General features: G+C 52.8%; 1 protein-coding gene across 7 annotated transcripts in view; it reads left to right on the top strand.

Annotated features, from left to right (window-relative positions):
• BCAS3 (BCAS3 microtubule associated cell migration factor) overlaps positions 1-17,004 on the top strand; it is a 608,014-nt gene extending 591,010 nt beyond the window's left edge. For 5 of the 7 annotated variants that reach the window (XM_042915733.1, XM_042915732.1, XM_042915730.1 and 2 more), the window contains 3 exons: positions 4,075-4,140; positions 12,672-12,762; positions 16,204-16,324. In XM_042915733.1, the coding sequence (XP_042771667.1) occupies positions 4,075-4,140; positions 12,672-12,762; positions 16,204-16,240 (194 nt within the window). In that variant the 3' untranslated portion in view covers positions 16,241-16,324. Of the gene's footprint in view, positions 1-4,074; positions 4,141-12,671; positions 12,763-16,203 lie in introns of all 7 variants that reach the window. The other 2 variants (XM_042915735.1, XM_042915734.1) reach the window with 2 other exon arrangements.
• The last annotated feature ends 1,127 nt before the right edge of the window (positions 17,005-18,131 follow it).

The raw sequence follows: 18,131 nt of genomic DNA on the forward strand, positions 1-18,131 counted from the left end.
AATTTTTTTTTTCTTTTCAGTGGCATTTAGAAACTCTCATCAAGGAATGGGAGAAGCCTGTGACCTTGGGCAAGTTTCTTTCCCATTCTTCTCTAGTCCCATGGGCGAGGGAAACCAGTAAATGCGGTAAATGTTTGCCCTCCATGTGTGTTGGGTCCTGGCCTCTGGACTGCTGTACTGAGCACTTTGTGTATGGCGTCTCACTTCCTCCTCTCAACAGTTAACAGCCACACCTCCCAAATGGCCTCGGTGTTCCAGACTCTATGCTAGCCACATAAATCACCAACACCACCAGGTGGACGTTCGTCTCTCCAACTCACAAGAGAGGAAAGATTAAAGATTTGAAGTCAGATCATAACTAAAAGATATAGGCTCAAAATGAGACGTCAAGGAAGTGCTGGAAGCCCAGCCTCTATAAAGTAGTGCAATTAGCTGAGCTGAGTTTTCTTCACTCTGGTGTTAGAATAGTTATTTCATTAAGGGTCTTTCCCATGGACAATAGCATTCTCAGGGGCAACCACGGTTATGGTGTTCTTGGTGTTCAGACCAAACCTCCTTACAGGGGTTTCCTGGACAGAGGACATTGTTCCGAGGGTGGAGGGAGGGCCTCTGAGACCGGGTGGTGGTGCTGCAGTCCTGGCCAGATGTGCCTACACCCTTGCCTGCAGTTGAAGGTTGGGTTGGATCTCCCACACCTGTGGGTCCTACCTGTGACTCTCTGTCTGGGATTTCACACACAAGTAGTGGTTCCAAACCCACCCCCACCCGCAACTGTGAATGTTTATTTCTACCCCAGGTAAAGATAATGGGGGCCCTTTAGTGACCCATCAGCCGACTGGGCGCGCTTCTGTTCTCCATGGGTAACAATATTGGGCAAGGGTTATTTTAGTCATGGTTAGAGAAGTGGAAATAAGGTTGCACATGTGTATGCAAATGATAAAAGTTGTTCATGAGAAAGATTTGTGAAATTGGAATCTACACAAAACAGAAGTAACTTTGTATAAACTTGACTCAGGAGATCTAGAGAAACAGGTCTGTTGAAATTGTTTCCATTGTATGCCATGCATTCACCTCGTCCACAAAGTAAGCAAGGCCGAGGTTTAGAAGCATCAGCTGCAACCTCACAAGAAGTGAATTAAGGCCCAGGAACATTAAATAATGAGACTGTGCTCACACTGCCCAAGAATTCAAAGAGACAGAGAGAGAGAGGGAGGGAGGGAGGAGAGGGGAGGGGAGGGAAAGGGAGGGGAGAAGAGAGGAGAGGAGAGGAGAGGAGAGGAGAGGAGAGGAGAGGAGAGGAGAGGAGAACAGAACAGGGAAGGGAAAGAAAAAAAAAAAAAGAGATAACTAGGAGGAATTTAAGATCCCATCAGTCTCACTTGGTCAGAGGGTATTTCAGTGACCCCCGACCCTTTACTCAGAATAAGAGGGGATCCCCAGAAGAGGAAGGGGTCTCTCACCTTCAGGGCCTGCTCTGTCTTCCTGTCTCCCTGTTTGCAAAGTGCCCAGGGCCCACATTCCAGCCTCGGCTCCTTTCTGTGAGATTTCAAGTCTTACCGTACTTCCTCACCTTCCTTTCCAACCTGATCTCCCCCTTGCTTGCTCACAGTAACCCCTTATTCGTATTTCTTCACCACCACCACCTTCGTGCAAACAAGCTCACCTGTCAAAACCATCCCATCGTCTGCCACACATGTGCTGCTCACTCAGCTGTTAGAGTACCCTCCACCCTCCCTCTCTGCCCAGTCACTTTTTTAGACCAAACTCCGATCTCACCCCTCTGTGAAGCCCTCCCTAACTATGCAGCCAAATGCCCTTTCTCCTCTGAACTTCTGAACCACCTACTCACTGGACACTTGGCCCTGGACAAGTAGTGTATGTTGCCTTTCCCTTTAACTAGCAGTGTCTGATTTCCTTCTATGTGCCACTGGGGGAAGGCTCAGCTCTGGTGGTCCCTTCAGCTCCCTCAGCCATACTGCCCATACTGCTTGTCTTAACCTAATTCTGGTTATTTGGACTGAGTCTGATTCATATTTGTTACCTGTAACCACCAACCTCCTCATTGCCCAGCATCCAGCACTGGGACAGGAGCCAAGCTGAGCCCCAGTGAATGTTTGTTGAATGACTGCATGGGTTTTTATGGCTCCTAAGAGGTAAATGAAAGCCAGCCAGAGCAGTGGGAAAAATTACTGTGTTTAAGACATACTTGTTAGTTTCTGGCCAGTCATCAAATCTGATTCTAGGTAGACAGCTTCTTCCTTCCTTCCTTCCTTCCTTCCTTCCTTCCTTCCTTCTTTTCTTTCTTTCTTTCTCTCTCTCTCTCTGTCTCTCTCTCTCTCCCCCCCCATCTCCATTCTTCCCTTTCTCCCTCTCTCCTCCTTCTCTCTGTCCCCTCTTCCTTCTCCTCCCAAGACTGCTAGAAGTCCAAGGCAGAGGCAGAACTATAATGGGAGCTTAGGGCTGAGAAGCTTCCCTGCGCATTTTTCAGTTGCCCAAAGTCTACTTTGAATTCTTTAACCAAAGCACACTGATTCCTATCAACAAGGAGGAAGTGCCAGTGTGGCTTCTTTGGTGAACCTTTAGAGTCCCCTTTCCAGGATTGCCCCCAACTTGGAGGCGGGAGTCCCTGTGGAAAATGTACAGGCCTGGACAAGCGGGTGGGGAAGGGCGGCTGCGCCCCCAGATGAAGGCCCTCCTCTGGAGACATTAACATAGGTAAATGGTTAACAAAAGGGAGTATTTCTCTCTGTTCTTCCTCCTCTGCCAGAGAATTCACCTTTAACCATTGACCTCTCTGTGAGGTGTGAGATCTAAACAAAGTTGAACACAGTCATGGATCGTTAAGTACCCATCTTTCCCTCTGCTCCTGCCTCTGCCTCCTCAGAAGATGGTCTGAGGTATACGGACCACCCCCCATGTTTGATGGCTGGTAACAGAGGAGAGACACACATACACACAAACACACAAAAAATAACAGTTGGAAATGACCCTCTGACCCTTTCGGAATCCAGATCCTCACTATACCAAGAAGGCCAAGCCATGCCAATCTGATTGAACTGAACAGAATGAGACATTTCCAAGTACCTGTACCAGAATGAGTGGTCTAACCTCTGACATTTGGTGATTTCTCCTTGCCCACTTCTCTTTGAACCCCAACCCTACCCCCAGGCACCTGCGGGGCCTACTGCATAAGCATAAATTTTTTAGTTTGCTGCCAGAATCCTCCAGCACCAGGCTTCACAGACCTCCCCCAATTCCCCCAACATCTTATTTAGTATAGCTTGATAGCTTGCAATTCCACTCCTCTGTGTGCTTAATTAGGTTTGGGAAGAATCGACACCCAGGTTTTTCATTTGTGTAGGGTCACTTTTTCCATTCTGTGTCCTCCCTGTGCTCATTCTACTGGCATGTTCCCATCCTCTCTGGGGTCCAGTTGGCCGGGACCAGCATGCCGTCTCCACTTGATGTGTACGTTGGTGCTGGCCTCAGAGGTGGGTTGGGAGAGTGCGGGCTAAGCCTGCCGGGGTCCTGCTTACATCTGGGCCTGGCTGGGTCCTCGGAAGGCTTGGAGATTCTTTGATTTCACACTTTGTTCATCCCTAAGCCACGGAAAGCTGAATATGAGTGTACAGTTCGGGACTTTGAGCGTGTTCTCCATGATCCTTCTCTCAGCAGTCCAGCCACACTGCCAAGCAGCTTTGAACTTCAGGCCTGGTTCTACCTCCGTGGACCCCGAGAGGAGGAAGAATCCTTGAGGGGCCACCCAAAGTGCTGGGTTTACCTCCACATCTTTTCCTGCCCCCAGGGCCGTGCAGCAGGCAGGAATGTGGGCACTCGGTAGGCAGCACTGGGCAGGAGGAATAGAAGGAAGGATGGCAGAGGTTTAGGCTCGTGAGAGATATAGGTAAAAGCCTGCATGTGTTCTTCCTTGGAACAGACCACAAACACCCCCTGCAGAGCTCTCAATGGTCAAACCAGATTCTGATACCTACTCTCTTTGGTTTCAGCTCTTGCTGCTCTCTCAAAGGTCCATTTCGTGATCCTCTTTAAAGAAATATTCTATTTTCAATACAGACACAGCCCTTGACGTAGCAGTAAAAAACACCACCCCCGAGAGACACGTGGCTGTGAAGTATGTTGGTATGTAACCTCCCGTATTTGCCTACGTGCAAGGCTTTGTCCCTCAAGAAGTTGCCCCTTTACCCCCTGGTGCTCAGGCTTCAGGAGGCATTGAAACAAGGGCAGGAGGTCAGCACAGACAGGAGGTACCTTCTGGCAACAGACTGGTTTGGGATGGGAAGTAGTTGCTGTTCTTCACCCAACAAGAGTTTCTTTGAGACCCTCATTCCCAGCCCCCCACTTTTAAGATGGAAGTCAAATTTTCGGATTCTGCTGTGCAGAGCAGAGAGGTCACTAGGCTCTAATGCATTTACCATTGACTGCCCCTCTTGTAGTGCGTCTATTAGTGAGTAATTTGATTTGTACCTATTCATTTGCAGTCCCTGCAGGAGCCTGGAGCTGGCCCCTAGTATAATTGGTGCTGTCTCTATTTTTACATCATTAGATTAGCCCCGACTCCTGGCCACTTGTTGTCTGCGCTTGTCTGTCCATTTATACAACCTAATGTAACACAAAATTCATTACTGATCACATTACTTTCAACTCTGAAGCCAGCCTTGTGATAAACATTTGGTTAACCCTTCCCTGCCCACAGGAGGGCTGACAGAACAAATGCACTTCCACTCGACAGGCAAATCAATATCTTAATACACCAAAGTGGAATTGCATTTCTAGATTTGTTATTCCTCCTGGAGGAGCAAATGGAAAGGCTGGTCTGAGCTAGCTGAATTGAATAATGAATAGAGCCCCGGCACCAGCAGCCAGTCTGTGAACAGAGCACAAAGGCAGACCCGGCATCCACCCCGCTTTTTCATCTGGACGGGTGGCACCACAGCAATTAACTGAGACTCGTGCTCCTCCCGCAGCCATGGAGTGTGGGTGCCAGAGCGCAGGCCGGGACAGTAGGGATCTTGGCCCCACTGTCATTCTCTTTGCTAGGCTTGGCCTAGGACAACTGGCTTAAGTTTCCTTAAAACCTTCTCCACTGATATGAAGGCACCAGACTCATGGCCTTGGCACTAAAGTCACCAAGAAATTAATTAAATTCATTACTAAACGAAAGTTTACCATTTGGAAAAAGATACACAAAGTTATTCCTACTTAGAGAGAGGTCAGCAATGTTGGGATTGTGTGTGTGTGTGTGTGTGTGTGTGTGTGTGTGTGTGTGTGTGTACGTGTGTGCACAGGCGCACCAGTCCCCAGGATGAGCATTCTCTGGCATGGAAACACCACATGAACCTGAAAGGGTCCTAGTTCTCTGATAGAGATGATGGTGAGGACTCTAGTACAGGACCCTCTGACACAGGGTCTCAAAGGGCCCTCCATACAGCTCTGTTTAATCTAGAAGATTCTCCCCTACACCACCCTGGTTATCCCCTTCCCAGCCCCTGTTTGTCTTTGGGGCACACCCACTATAAGTCATTAGCTTGCAGGACAACTTGTTTCAAAAGGGAAAATATCCCAACTTATAAAGAAACTCTTGTAAAGCCTATACCACAAAGATTAGAAAAATAGGCACAGAGGAAGTAGAGTGGAACCCATTACCATGAAAGTCTTAAATCCCTAAGTCTAAAACTAAAAAAGCCATAAACAGAAGATACCAGGTTGGGAAGGGGAGCTAGAAAAGGCAGCCTGTTTAGGGGAATTCTGCTTGAATTCAGGGAAGTCCTGAACAGGCGACTTAGGAGAGGCATCGAAGCCTCAGATTAGTGGGCCTCCTTCCTGTTGAGCAGGCCACCTTCCACCTCTGAGGACTGCACCTTGGACCTTGTTCAGAGCCTCAACATACCAGAAACAACCAGCAATCCTGGGAGACCTGGAGATCCCAGGGATTCTTTGAGAGGGCTCAGCGCTGCTCGTGGCCTTCTCCATTCCTCCAGCATTCCCCGTGCCTCCCTCCTTTGTGTGTGGAGGAGGGCCGGGGCAGGGTGTCGCCTTGCCGCAGTCCCTGGGCTGCAAGTTGAGAGTTAAGAGGTACAGGGGGATTGCCTCACCCTGCCTGATGGTGGGAAGCTCCATTTCCCACAGAGGGACTAGAGGGCCAAGCCAGAGACTTTGGAGACTCTCAAGAGCTTCCCACTGTGAGGAACTACAAAGGGGGGATCCTCGCCTCTAGTCAGTGAGAGGACAGGGGTGTGTCCTGGCATAGCCTGGGTAGACAGCTGCCTCCTCACCCCTACCCGGCCCACAGCATACTAACTTTCTCAGTTGCCAGCCTGCTGCTTTGGCCTCAGCTGTTAATCGTCTCAGGTGGGTAAGTGGACCAGTGGGGGAGAGAGGCTTCGTGTAGCCCCCGCCGGCCCAGCCCCTTCAGCTCTAGAAATCAGAGCAGAGCACAGACCTCTGGTTTGCAGAATGGGACAGACCAGTGGCAGGGAGGAGAATGAGTCGGCCGGCTGGTGGGATGAGAGACTGATTTCTTAACCTTGATGGAAAGGGGGAAAGCCACATCTTACCAAACTCTTCCGCTGCATCATAGAAAATTTAATTATGTTTGGACATTTGAATGAGAACCAGATGTGGCTCTGGCCCTTCAGGCCAGCAGGGTTCAAGGAGCTGCGTCTCTCCTGTGGTCTGCAGACCCCTGTGCTGTCTCTTAGCCCTGGAGGGCTACTCTTTGGGAACCACCCTGCCTGGGAGCTCGGTGGGGTCTCCTGAGCTTCAAGGCTGGACTGTAGGTGATAGGCAGGTCAAGGCTAGGTACCAAGCACCGGTTCCACTAGAGAGTTTCCAAGCGCTGTGTCGTCCTGGTAGCCATGCTGAGTGGGCATGTTTGCAGGGCCCTCATTAGCACCCTCACCTACCCCACACGCAGACACACACACAAAGAACTCATGTCCCAGCACCTGGCGGGGCATTCTCTACCACCAAAGACACATCTCCGAACTACCCAGGCCTGAGTCTACCTTAGATGGCGTCTACCAAGGCTCGGCCCCCAAGATTGTGTGTGATCTGGAGCCAGAAAGGCTCTTCCAGGCCCTCTTGCATGGGGAGCCCTTCTCCAGGGGTCTCAGCCTGCTGAAACACCAGAGATGGCAACACTGATTTTCCAGCCAAAACACCACTGCAGTAATAGTGATCTCTTACACGTGTTCAGTGAATGTTCTGCTTCTGAGAGCCCCATCACATTCCTTTCTCTTTAGAGCCTCACACACCCAGTGAGGTTGCCAGAGCAGCCCCTCCCCACCCCCCTGACAGATGCTGAAGCAGACAAGGGGTGAAGTGACTCGCCCAGGTCATTCAGCACGTGGGCGGCAGGACTGGCGCGAGAGTGAGCCCTCCGCCTCCTACTCTTCCTTCCTGCCATCTATAGCGGGGTTCAGTGCAGAGCTGTTCCCGGAGTGTGGCTTCAGCCAGATTTACCAAATACCTCAAAAACAGGGAAACATGAGCCAGGTCCGCTCAGCCTTTGCTGTCCCCATGTAGAATAGGTTGTGACAGGGCAGGATTTAAAGTTATAGTAACATAGTGGTACTGAGAGGGTCCCTGAACATGGGATACTAGTCCAGGTGGTCTGGGTGGGGGATCCTGCTGTCTTGTGCTTTGAAGCCAAGACTTAGGAAGGCTTAGGTAATGTGGGTTTCCTGGGATTGGAGTGTGGCAGCATTTCTGGTTCAAGTCTTTCCCTACCTGGGATTGGTTGCCTCATCATGGCTATTATTTGGGGGGACCTAGGGAAAGGCTCTAGCCCCCATCCAGACCAGCACACCTTCTGGCTCATACCCCACGTACTGCCATAGCTCATCAGCTGTTCAAAGGCTGTGAAGGAACCTGGGGTCAGGCCATGAGCTGCTCTGTTGGAACTCAGATGCTCTGTTCTCCACTCTCCCAATACACACACACACACACACACACACACACACACACACAGCCAGTTCCAATGGAGAGAGGGGGCACAGGATGTGGTAAGAGACTGGTCTTTTGAACATGGATCCTCCCTCCTGAGTCTTCCTCATTCCTCAGGCCTCCCTCCCCCGCTCTTTCTACTTTTATTCTCCCTTCCCCAACATTCCAGCATGCTCAGCTCCTGCCACCCCCCTCTGCCTACTGGCCCCACCAGGAGTTTGTGAATCTAGCTACCTCTATGCTTCCACGTCATGATATTAATGCCACACTGGCCTGCTGTCATGAGTAGCCTTCCTCTTTGGCTACTGGAGGGAAGGGGCAATGAGGAAGAAAGGTGATGTGCCTTTTCCCCATTTTTCCTTGACGGAGGTTGTCTGCTTGCCTAGTCTCCTCAACCATCATCCTTTCCACAACTTTCCACAACTGACCACAATCTTCCAGGAGCCAGTGGATGCCTGGGAGGATCTGAGGTCTTCCCTAGACTTCAGGTCTCCTGCACCCAAAACCCTAAGGTTATTAGGCACATGCATGGCCCCAGTGGCTAAGGGAAATAGTTTGTAATCTCCTGAGCCAAAAGCACCAGATATTTACTCTCATTGTTTGAAACTGAGGGGTGGGGGGTGGGCAGAGCAGGCCATGTGGTCCTAGCCTTGTTCTGTGGCTTTCTGGGCCTCAGTACCTGCAGGGATCAGGGACGAGAACTGGGCAAGGGGGAGAGAAAGCACATTTGTGGGAGTCCTGTGGGTTGAAAAGGACTCCAGCTAAGAAGGACGCACCTGCCTTCCCACAGGCTGTGTGCAGTCAGGTCACCAGAAGTATGTAACATCAGTGGGCCAGGGCTCTGCACTCAGCATAGGTGTGAGGCCTGGAGGCAACCAGGCCAGAATTAGCCCTGTTTCTTCTCTACTCCCAGATTCCATCAGCCCAAACCAGGACTCCTATTATCTGGATGTGGAGGGGCCATTTCATCCTCAGCTTCAAGAAGCTGCCCTACTTCCTTCTACAAGCATACCTGGAAAGGGGAGGGTGACCTGTGTCCCCCAGCCCCATCCTCCCAAGATGTCCATGCCAGTCTCTTGGCATCTCTGCCAGCCCTGCAGCCTGTTGGGTTGCCAGAGGAGGAGAGGAGCCCGACACGGCAGGGTGGGCCTGGCAGAGGGCTGGGAAGAGGGAAGGTATGGGGGAGGCAGCAGCCTCCAAGGTGGGCATTTCTGAGTGTGGAAAAAAGCAAGGCCACTTCCTTTACCTGCTACCCTTTCGTCCTCCTCAAAATTGCCACTGCTGAGGCTGGCTCCAACCCAGAGAGTGGTCTCTGACAGGGCTGTTGGGGTTTCTAGAAACATTTGTAACCAACTCCCTCTCTGTCTCTGCCTCCCTCAGCCGCACTCTGGAGGAGAGAGCAGTAGTTTCCAGACCCAGGACTGTTGTAAGACAAGCAGCCCAAAGCTGTCTTACACCGCTGCCTGGTTGGCATCCGGGTCATCTCTCTGGATTCCACCATCAGGAGGCTGCCAGTCCTGCTCAGCCCCACAGGATGCATTCAAGACCCCTACCTGCTTAACTCTTCTCTCTCTGAGTCCCAGTTTGCTTGGTCCCCAGCCTGTTGGTAGGCCGTGGCTGACCAAGTCGATTGCTTGAGGCAGACCCCATTTGGATCCATCCATCTGCTGAACTTGGCAGCAGTCCAGTAGTCCCCTGGTCTCCTCTCCATATATCCCATCCAGAGAAGTTCTGAAAATCTCTAACTTCCCAGTCAGAGCACCACCCCCTCCTGCCCACCCCAACCTCACTTCCCAGCCAAGAAGGGGATTGGAATATTTCTGTTTGCAGACCTCCTCTGAGCCAGGCGGTGGGCAAGATAGGGCAGTTTGGCTGGCTGTTCTGGGTTCTGGGGCCACCCACGCCCCTGGGGTGCCACTGAGCCCAACCCAGGCCAGGGGCTTAACCACAGGCCCTTCTGATAGGGAAGAAGGGGAAGGTGGACGCAGGAGGGAAAAATCAATGCATGTCAGCAGGGTTGGAAATTTATTTTCCAGCTTGGAAAAGGGTATTTACAAAGAGGCAAGGAGGGAAATGAAATGTGTAAACACATATCTGCCATCTTCCTCAGCGAGCCATTTCTTGATTAAAAAGAAAAAATCCTTCCCAAGCTCCAGTGGAGGGCGAGCTGCTAGGGCCCTGTTTGGCAGAGGCACCTGCTGGAGAGGGAAGACGAGAGGGACCCAGAGGATCCTGTGGACAGTCACAATCACTAATACAATTGCAACAATAATAGTAACTCACATTTGCTGGATGGAAGCTTTAAGCACTTTGTGATGCACTCTACCTGCATTGCATTATTTAATTAAATTCTTACAACCACACTATGAAACAAACATTGTTGTTCTCATGCACAGGAAACTGAGGTACAGGAGATGCTGAATAACTTGTCCAAAGTCTCCCAGGTGGCAGCAGGCCGGAGCCTGTGCTGTTAACCATTTCCCTAAACTGCCTCCCCACTCTGGCCAGACACTGCCCCTCCCCTCTTCTCAGGCCCCTGAGGCTGCGGGGTGGGGGTGGGGTGGGGATGGCGGCGGGGGGAGCCTTGTCCCCTCCCACTGCCAGAAGTGGATAGGCTGTGGGTGCAGGGTAAGACTCTGCCCTAAGGTCTAATCCTACTCCCACCAGCCTCTTGGGTGGTTAGCTTAGGACTGAGCTGTGTGGCTGCAGCCAGGGCCCAATAAAAGTGCTCTGCTAATCCCTTTAATGAGCAGCATCGTGAGGCTCTAGGTGTACAGAATAGGGCTGGCTGCTGAGCACAGCAGAGGGGCTACTGGTAGATGTTGCTTTTGTGGTGGAGGAAGTGCCAGGGCTGCCTGGAGGCTGAACCAGGGGTCCCAGGCACCCTCTTCCCAAACACACACACACACACACACACACACACACACACACACACACACACGGCACTGCCCTCATTGACCCTGCTGGATCCCAGAAACAGGCCTCCCTCTGAGTCCTGAGCCTTGAGCTCTCCACAATTACCTCCCACCTACCAGAAGCCTCAGGGGCTTCCCTCAGAGTCTCTGATTGGCCAACTGACCCACTGCCCTCCTTCCTAGAAGAGGCCTGAAGAGGGTAAAGCCCAACTGTCTTCTCGACCTGAAGTCGGGAGACTTCACTCCCAACCTTCTACTGGGATCCCCTGCCCACCTGGGCTTCCCCAGCTCCCCGCAAGTCTCACCTAGTACCTGTCCTCAGTGTTTTGCCCCCTCCCAGGGAATGGGGGAACAAAGACCATGGCATTTAGCGGGGACCTTTGCAAAGGGGCTGCAGTATCCTCCTGTGGGATGAGGGAGTGAACTACCACAGAGACTCCCTCATTCTGCAAGGCCCAACCCCGGGTGGGCCGACATTTGCAGCCAGCCAGGCTCCTGCCTCCTCACACAGACTAACCGTGACTCCTCCCTAGGTCTCCTTTGCATACATGCCCAGGTAGCAGAGTAGCTCTCTCTGACAAGGGCAGCCACCTCCCTGCCCCCTTTGACACCTTTGCATTTTGCCAGACTCCAGGTGGAATGGGAGCAACAAGAGGCTTGAGCATTCCCTTTCCTTCACTTATTTTGCGAGAGCCCAGGCACCTCCCTTGTAGTTGCTGCTCATCCCATTGTGCCCCTATCCCCCATGACTTGCCCATCCTGGTCATGGAATCAAGGGGCATCTGTGGATAGCAGGCCCATTCTCCAATAAGAGCCAGTATGGGAATGGGTGGGTACAGCCAGCGGTGGGCATTGGGACCCAGTCGGTGATGCCTGGAGTTGCCAACATCTCCATCCTGGGGCCAAACCGGCACCAGTTCTCTCTCAGGGAGACTGTATACCTAGAGCCGGTGGCCTCCTACTCTTCCTTGGTTTTGCCGTCTGTAAGATGGGGAGACAACCACCCAACTCCCAGGCACACAGGGTCGCTGGAGATGTGAGGGCACAATAAGTTATCTTCTCTCTCAGTCCAGCAACTGGTCTGGGAACTATTCCTCATCCCCTACTGTGCTTTGAGGCCAGGGGAGCAACCTCTCTTAGAGCTGGCATTTTCCCACTGGCCAGAATCTGCATTCTTCTAAGCAGAGAGGCTGCTGGGAGTGATTTCTTAGCCACCACCACCCCCCGCTCGACAGAGCCCGCAGCTCCCCTCTGCGGCCCTGGCAGGTAGCTGGTGGACTCTCCCCACAAGCTCACCTCAACTTCGGCAGAGCTGCCCAGAACTGGAGACTTGGGAATGGGGAAGGAGGGCAGCAGCCCAGAGGCTGGGCCCCTGAGTCAAAAGGTCTGGAGGTGTCCCCCAGAACTCTGCAGCCTGCCTTTGTCTCCTCTCCCTCTAGCAACCTGCCCACATGGGGTATCTCCTGGCACCCTTCTCTCCCCTTCCCACAGCTGCCCTCATGCTCTGTGTGCAGCTCCTCTCTCCCCACCCCCCCATGCTGAAGGGGGTCTCCACTCTGTCACACCAGTTCCAAATCTGGGACCCTGAAGACTGACCGGTCCTCACCCCCCTACACGTGCATGTCACTACCCTCCTTGACTGCAGGACTTTGCTGCAAGCCTGCCCTCCTCCCAGCGTGACACCCCACACCTCCTTACTCCTCCTCCACCTGCTTGCAGAGATCAGTGTACTTCTCAATCGTTGTCCATATCTTTTCCAAAAAGATTCCTCAATGCTTTTCTTTTCAAAAGGGAAAAAAAAAGGAAAAAAAAAACAATGCCAACAGCCCAGCGTCCGTGAGCAACCCAACAGTAACAAAGCAGGTGTTCGGGATGGAGGAAGGTAAGGCCACACATTTCCATTTGCCGCTTGCTCCTAGGGCTGGGCGGCCGGGGTAACTCGAAGGTGGGGGAACCTGTGTGCAGCCCTCCTCCACTTGCTCTTCCGCACACACTCATTGCCCTGTCTCAGTGAGAAGAGAAAAGGGGGTTGACGGAAGGCATATGGAAAAGTGCCCAGGTCCAGCCTGGCTCTGGTTCTTTCACTGATAGTCCGTACTTGAGAAGAAGCTCCCGACTCCCCTTCCCACATCATTCATTCAAGAAATGTTTTCTGAGCACCGACTCTTTTCCAGGCCCAATGGTTGGCATCAGGGATACAGAGATAAGGCACAGACCCAGCTCCTGAGAGGCTTTCCCCATGGATGGGGACACACAGTGTGAACAGATGGTGCACAGAGTGTTAGAGGGCCTGGGGCAGAAGGAAGTACAGAGCACAGTGGGGCCTGGCCAGCTCTGCAGGACAGCAGGACAGGCTCACGGAGGAGTAGACACATGTGCTAACCTTTGGAAGATGAGTAGGTGTTCTGGGGGCCTGGGGAGCCTGGGAAGGGTTTTTCAGTCAAAGGAAATTGCAACAGCACAGACCCAGGGGCCTGAGGCAACTTGGAGAGATCCCAAAACTGCACAAGTTCATTACTTTGGTTCTTCAAATCCAATAATGAGTGGCATTGGTGAGGTGGGGTCTCAGGGGCAGGTCATGAAAGGTCATTTTTGTAGTGCTGAGTTTAGGCCTTATCCTGAGGACTATTGGGAGTGATAAAGGTTTTTAAGCAGAGAAAAAGCGAGATGAGGCTTGTGCTGTAGACAAGCCATTCTGGCTTTGGTAAGTGGGATGGACAGCGGGTGCTGGAGGTTAGGAGGCCAGTAGGGAGTTCTTGAAATTATCTAGGTGGGAAGTGCAGGCCTAACCAGGCAGCGGCAGCGTGAGTGGAGAGGAGGGATGAGGCTGGAGGAGATCGACTGGGCAGAGCTTGACCACCCGGGATCGGGGGGCAGGGGAGAAGCCTGCCCACTACCATCGTACCCCAGGCCTAACTGGTGAAGAGAAAATGGGAGCCAGGCAGGTCAGGCTACATCTGGCCCCCTCAGAATGGCAAACTCATAAGTCCCTTTGGCAACGGTCCCTGCACTGTCACATGATGGGATGAGGTGTGAGTGGGACCCCTGGAGCTGCCGAGGGGGTTGCCCTTGGCCAGTACAAAGAGGCAGTGGGGGTGCTGTGCTTGGTCCTGGGCTCCAGTCTCCTCAGTTTCCTTGGCAGCGTGGATGTGTCAGAACTTTGCATCAAGAGCTCTGGGCCTGTCCCGCAGCTCTGGAAGGGGGCCAGCCTTCCCTATACTAGTGGCCATTCCTGCTCCTTCATCTGGGGCTTTCTTGCTTAGGCTTGGTGTCCAGATCCTAAGGAAGCCCCTGCTTTCCTTGCTACTGCGGGTGCTCCTCTCTCCTGCCCTCCTGGCCCTGCCGTTAGCGCCCCCTAGTGCCACGATGGCCGTGCATGAGGGCAAGGGTCTCTGAAATCCAATGGGGCCTCAGAGATCCCCCACACGCTCCTTGGCTTGCTTGTGGGCAAAGAAGGGAACAAAGGAAGCTTTCTTGGAGTCTGATACTTCCATGCAGAAATTCCAGGGTCTATTCTTTGCTTTCCCATCCTGTCCCTCTCTTGGCACATGGTCTGTACTCCCAAGTTAGGGTGAGACCAGAGAACGAGTAGGGAAGACAGAGCTCATGCAGTAGTCACCTGCCTTGTTTTCTGTCCATATGTAGATAACTCTTGATGTATCCCAGGGCCCCTGGCCCAACAGGGAAGCCAGTGCATCTTGGAGACTGGGACCATCATCGGGCCCACAGCCCCCTCCTTCCACTGCCCCCATCTGCTGAGAGGTTCCAGTGTCCAGTGCACCCTTCCAGCCTGGACCCGGGCCCCAGACATGTCTGTGCAGCCTGAGGGCCCCTCTCGCCCAGGTACAGGTGCCTGCTCTGAAGGCACACTCTCCCACCCCATTCTGTGGTGGCTGCAGGGTAGCCTCTGTGCTTTGGGGTGACCTATAAAGAGTGGGAGTCAGTGGTTAGTGCCTGGATGGCTGCTGGTGGCCAGCCCAAGAGTAAAGTCCATGACTCATTCCCTAACCAAAACTAGCTGTGCTGCGTGTGTATGATGGCAGGGGGCCTGGGAGCAGGTACAAGCTGGAGATAAAGGTCTCAAGCCAGACCAGACAAGTATAACATTCAAGCACACCTTGCTGTTCCAAGTGGCAGCTTTGGGGTCCTGAGCTCCCGGGGTGGACGGTTAAGATCCTCTCAGTCCCAGGCAAGTGTACCTTGGAAGAAGGCAAATTGCAGGTCACCACATCTTGGCTTGGGGTAGACTCCCAGGGTCTTCCCAGGTATGTGTGTGCCCGCACCTCAGAGCCCACTATGAGGGACTGAAAGGGGATAGGAACTAGCCTCTTGCAAAAAAACCAAGGTGTAATTCCTTCTTCCTTTCATTCAGCACGCAAAGAAATCTATTTCCACCCCACCTGCTCCAGTCCCTATCTTAAGTCAAGAGATGGTGGTGGGGACAGTTAAGGTGCCCACCACTCAATGAGATAGGGCCAGTTGCCCTATCTAAGATGGCAGCATGGCTGTGCTGGGGCCAGGGAAAGGGCAGTAGAAGGGGTTGGAGCCTCCCTGCCTACTTCCCAGGGCAACCCTGAGCAAGTACATTCTGAGGGGCCTCCAGGACACTTGAGGGATAAGAGAGAGGAAGGAAGGAAGGAAGGAAGGAAGGAAGGAAGGAAGGAAGGAAGGAAGGAAGGAGATACTGCAGGCAAGTAGGGACCTTCCCTCCATTGGAATAGGCCCCTCTCAAACCAGGCATTCCCTCCTGCAGGGAAACAGGACACTTTCCAGGAGGTGCCAAAGATGAGCCAAGGCCTGGCCAGCAGGCAGATTGGATGGGTCAGAATATGTGAGCAAGTGAGTTGCTAAGCCAGGGTGGAAGCTCTGGGTAACAGGCAGGGCCAGGGAGGAGAGGTAGGGACAGATCAGGCAGGAAAGCTGCAGTCCTTGCTGTGGTCTATCTTTTCTCCTGCCTAACCAGTAGATCCAGGACCGGAGCCACTTACGGAATTGGGGAGCATGCTGGCTGAGCATGAGTATGTGTGCAGGTGTGGGCACACGTCCCGTGTATGGCAGTGTGGTCCAGACAAATCAGCAGGGTGGCCATACTTCTGGCCCAAAGGGGTTCCCACAGTGAGGGAAAGACTGTGGCCTAAAACTGGAGTCTGCTAGCCAAGGGAGCTTCTCCCTCCTTCAGCTGAGCTCCCTGTGACCTGAGCTGCTGCCTGGTGCATCTGGGGAGCAGGTGGAGATCCCCCTCCAGGCAGACAGCCTGGCCCAGGGTGTGCCCCTCCCCCCAGACCCACTCTGACCAGGCCTGGTCCTCTCCTCTGTCTTGCAGAACTACAGCGAGAGGGAAGCATCGAGACTCTGAGTAACAGCTCAGGCTCCACCAGCGGCAGCATCCCAAGAAACTTTGATGGCTACCGATCTCCACTGCCTACCAACGAGAGTCAGCCACTCAGCCTCTTCCCTACTGGCTTCCCGTAGTACCAGCAACCTGCTTCTGACTGGCCGGCCCACTCACCTGCTGGGGGGAGGGGGAGAAGCCCCCCTCTTGGTCCTACCCTTCAGTCTCTGCTCCTCTTTCACCAACCACCTTCCCCAAGCTTAGTGACAACAGCCACCCACCCTCCCTGGATGGAGAAGAGACCCTTCTCCAAAGCACCTTGGCACACTCTGACCTCTGTCCCCCATCAGTGGGGCTGTGGCTGAAAAAGACTCTGCAGAAGTTCCGTCCCCTCCTCTGCACATGATGTCCTGCATTGGATCCGCTTTTGTATTTTCTAACCATACCCACAGGGGGCTTGGGAGGAGAGAGAGTGGATGGCCCGCCTGGGCATTTTGACCCTGAGCAGACAGCTCTAGCCCACTCCTGGCTATGATATGCACTGCCCAGTTTCCCTTGGCCAACCTCCCTTTGGCACAGGGTAAACTGAGGCCCAGAGTATCAGGGAAGGAGGAAGGAAGGAGAAGCACCCCCCTTCCTCTTTTCTTTCCCCTTTGGCTCATGGGAAGGATTTGTCTTTTTTGTCTGTAAGCCCTTTTACCCTGGTCCTGTACTGTTGAGTGAAGGAAACCGTGGTTACCAAGACCCTGTCAAAAAGTGCACGTCTTGTCCAATAAATCACGCTGCAATTGGTGTCTATCCCTGAGTTGCTGGGGTCAGGGTCCTCTCCAAGCACCGAGCAGAGTCCTGTGGGCCTGACCATGTGTCTCTGCTTCCAGCACCCCCTGCCTTGATGATATGAGCAATTGATTGGAGAGTCAGTGCAGGGGTAAGAAGGAGGAGAATATTTGCTCTGCAATTTGGGTAGGGCCTGATTTAAATTTATTCTCCAAATTTCTTGCCTGTTACCAGAGCAGGTAGTTCTGGAGGCACCACAGGCCTGGAGCCTCCCTGGCTGTGGCAGTCAGGGCCAGTCAGGTCCTCGACATGGGCTAAGGGAGGACTGCTGGAGGAAAGACCCTAACCTTATCTTTAAGGCGGGCACTTTGTAATTGCTTCTTTTTTCGAACTCAGAAGGTGAAAAGTTAGGTGTAGGTAGGTCTCTTGAAACCTGGCTGGAACCTTGGATGACAGGTTCCTGATTTTGTTCCCCTATCTCTTCCCAATTCTGGACCTAAAGTGAATGGCAGAAAGGAGACAGGAACAGCAGGAGCAAAAAGGGGTGTTGAGTATGAAGGAGACTAATGCTAGCCCTTGTTCCCCTCTTCCCTGAGAACCCAGAAAAGCCTGGGAGGTTTGAAGGAAACCCACTGAGCCAGGTGTGGTTTGGGGTAAAGTTTAATGTAATAGTTGCAGATGAGTTGAATTCACAAACAAGCAGGGATCCCCATGCAACCATCCAGCCAGAACTGGAGCAGCATCTAGAGCCTCTGCTCCTTTCACATGCATCCCATCCAGTCCTCACAACTGAAAAGAGACTTCATCCTGAGTTCCCTCCACTGGGTCAGCTGGGCATCTTGGGAGAAGCGGGACCTGAATCAAACTAGGCTCTGTAGGCTGAGTAGATGGCCTTCCATAGGGTGGCTTAAGCCAGTCCCTCCTGTCTGGGGACTGCAAGGTGAGAAATCACATGCCCTAGAGAGGCATGGCTGGGAACATAAGGAGGTCTGGGCACAGCCAGTGGGGGCTGTCAGACTAGCAGCAGCTTTTCACCATTTCAGCTGAATCAGAGACACTGATGTGTCTGGCACATCCCCAACCCCCAGCCAGAGCAGTGTTTCAGTCAAAAAGGGATGGCGAAAGAGGTGCCACCAGGCTGC

The sequence above is a fragment of the Panthera leo genome, chromosome E1, assembly GCF_018350215.1.
Source record: "Panthera leo isolate Ple1 chromosome E1, P.leo_Ple1_pat1.1, whole genome shotgun sequence".
Lineage (NCBI taxonomy): Eukaryota > Metazoa > Chordata > Mammalia > Carnivora > Felidae > Panthera > Panthera leo.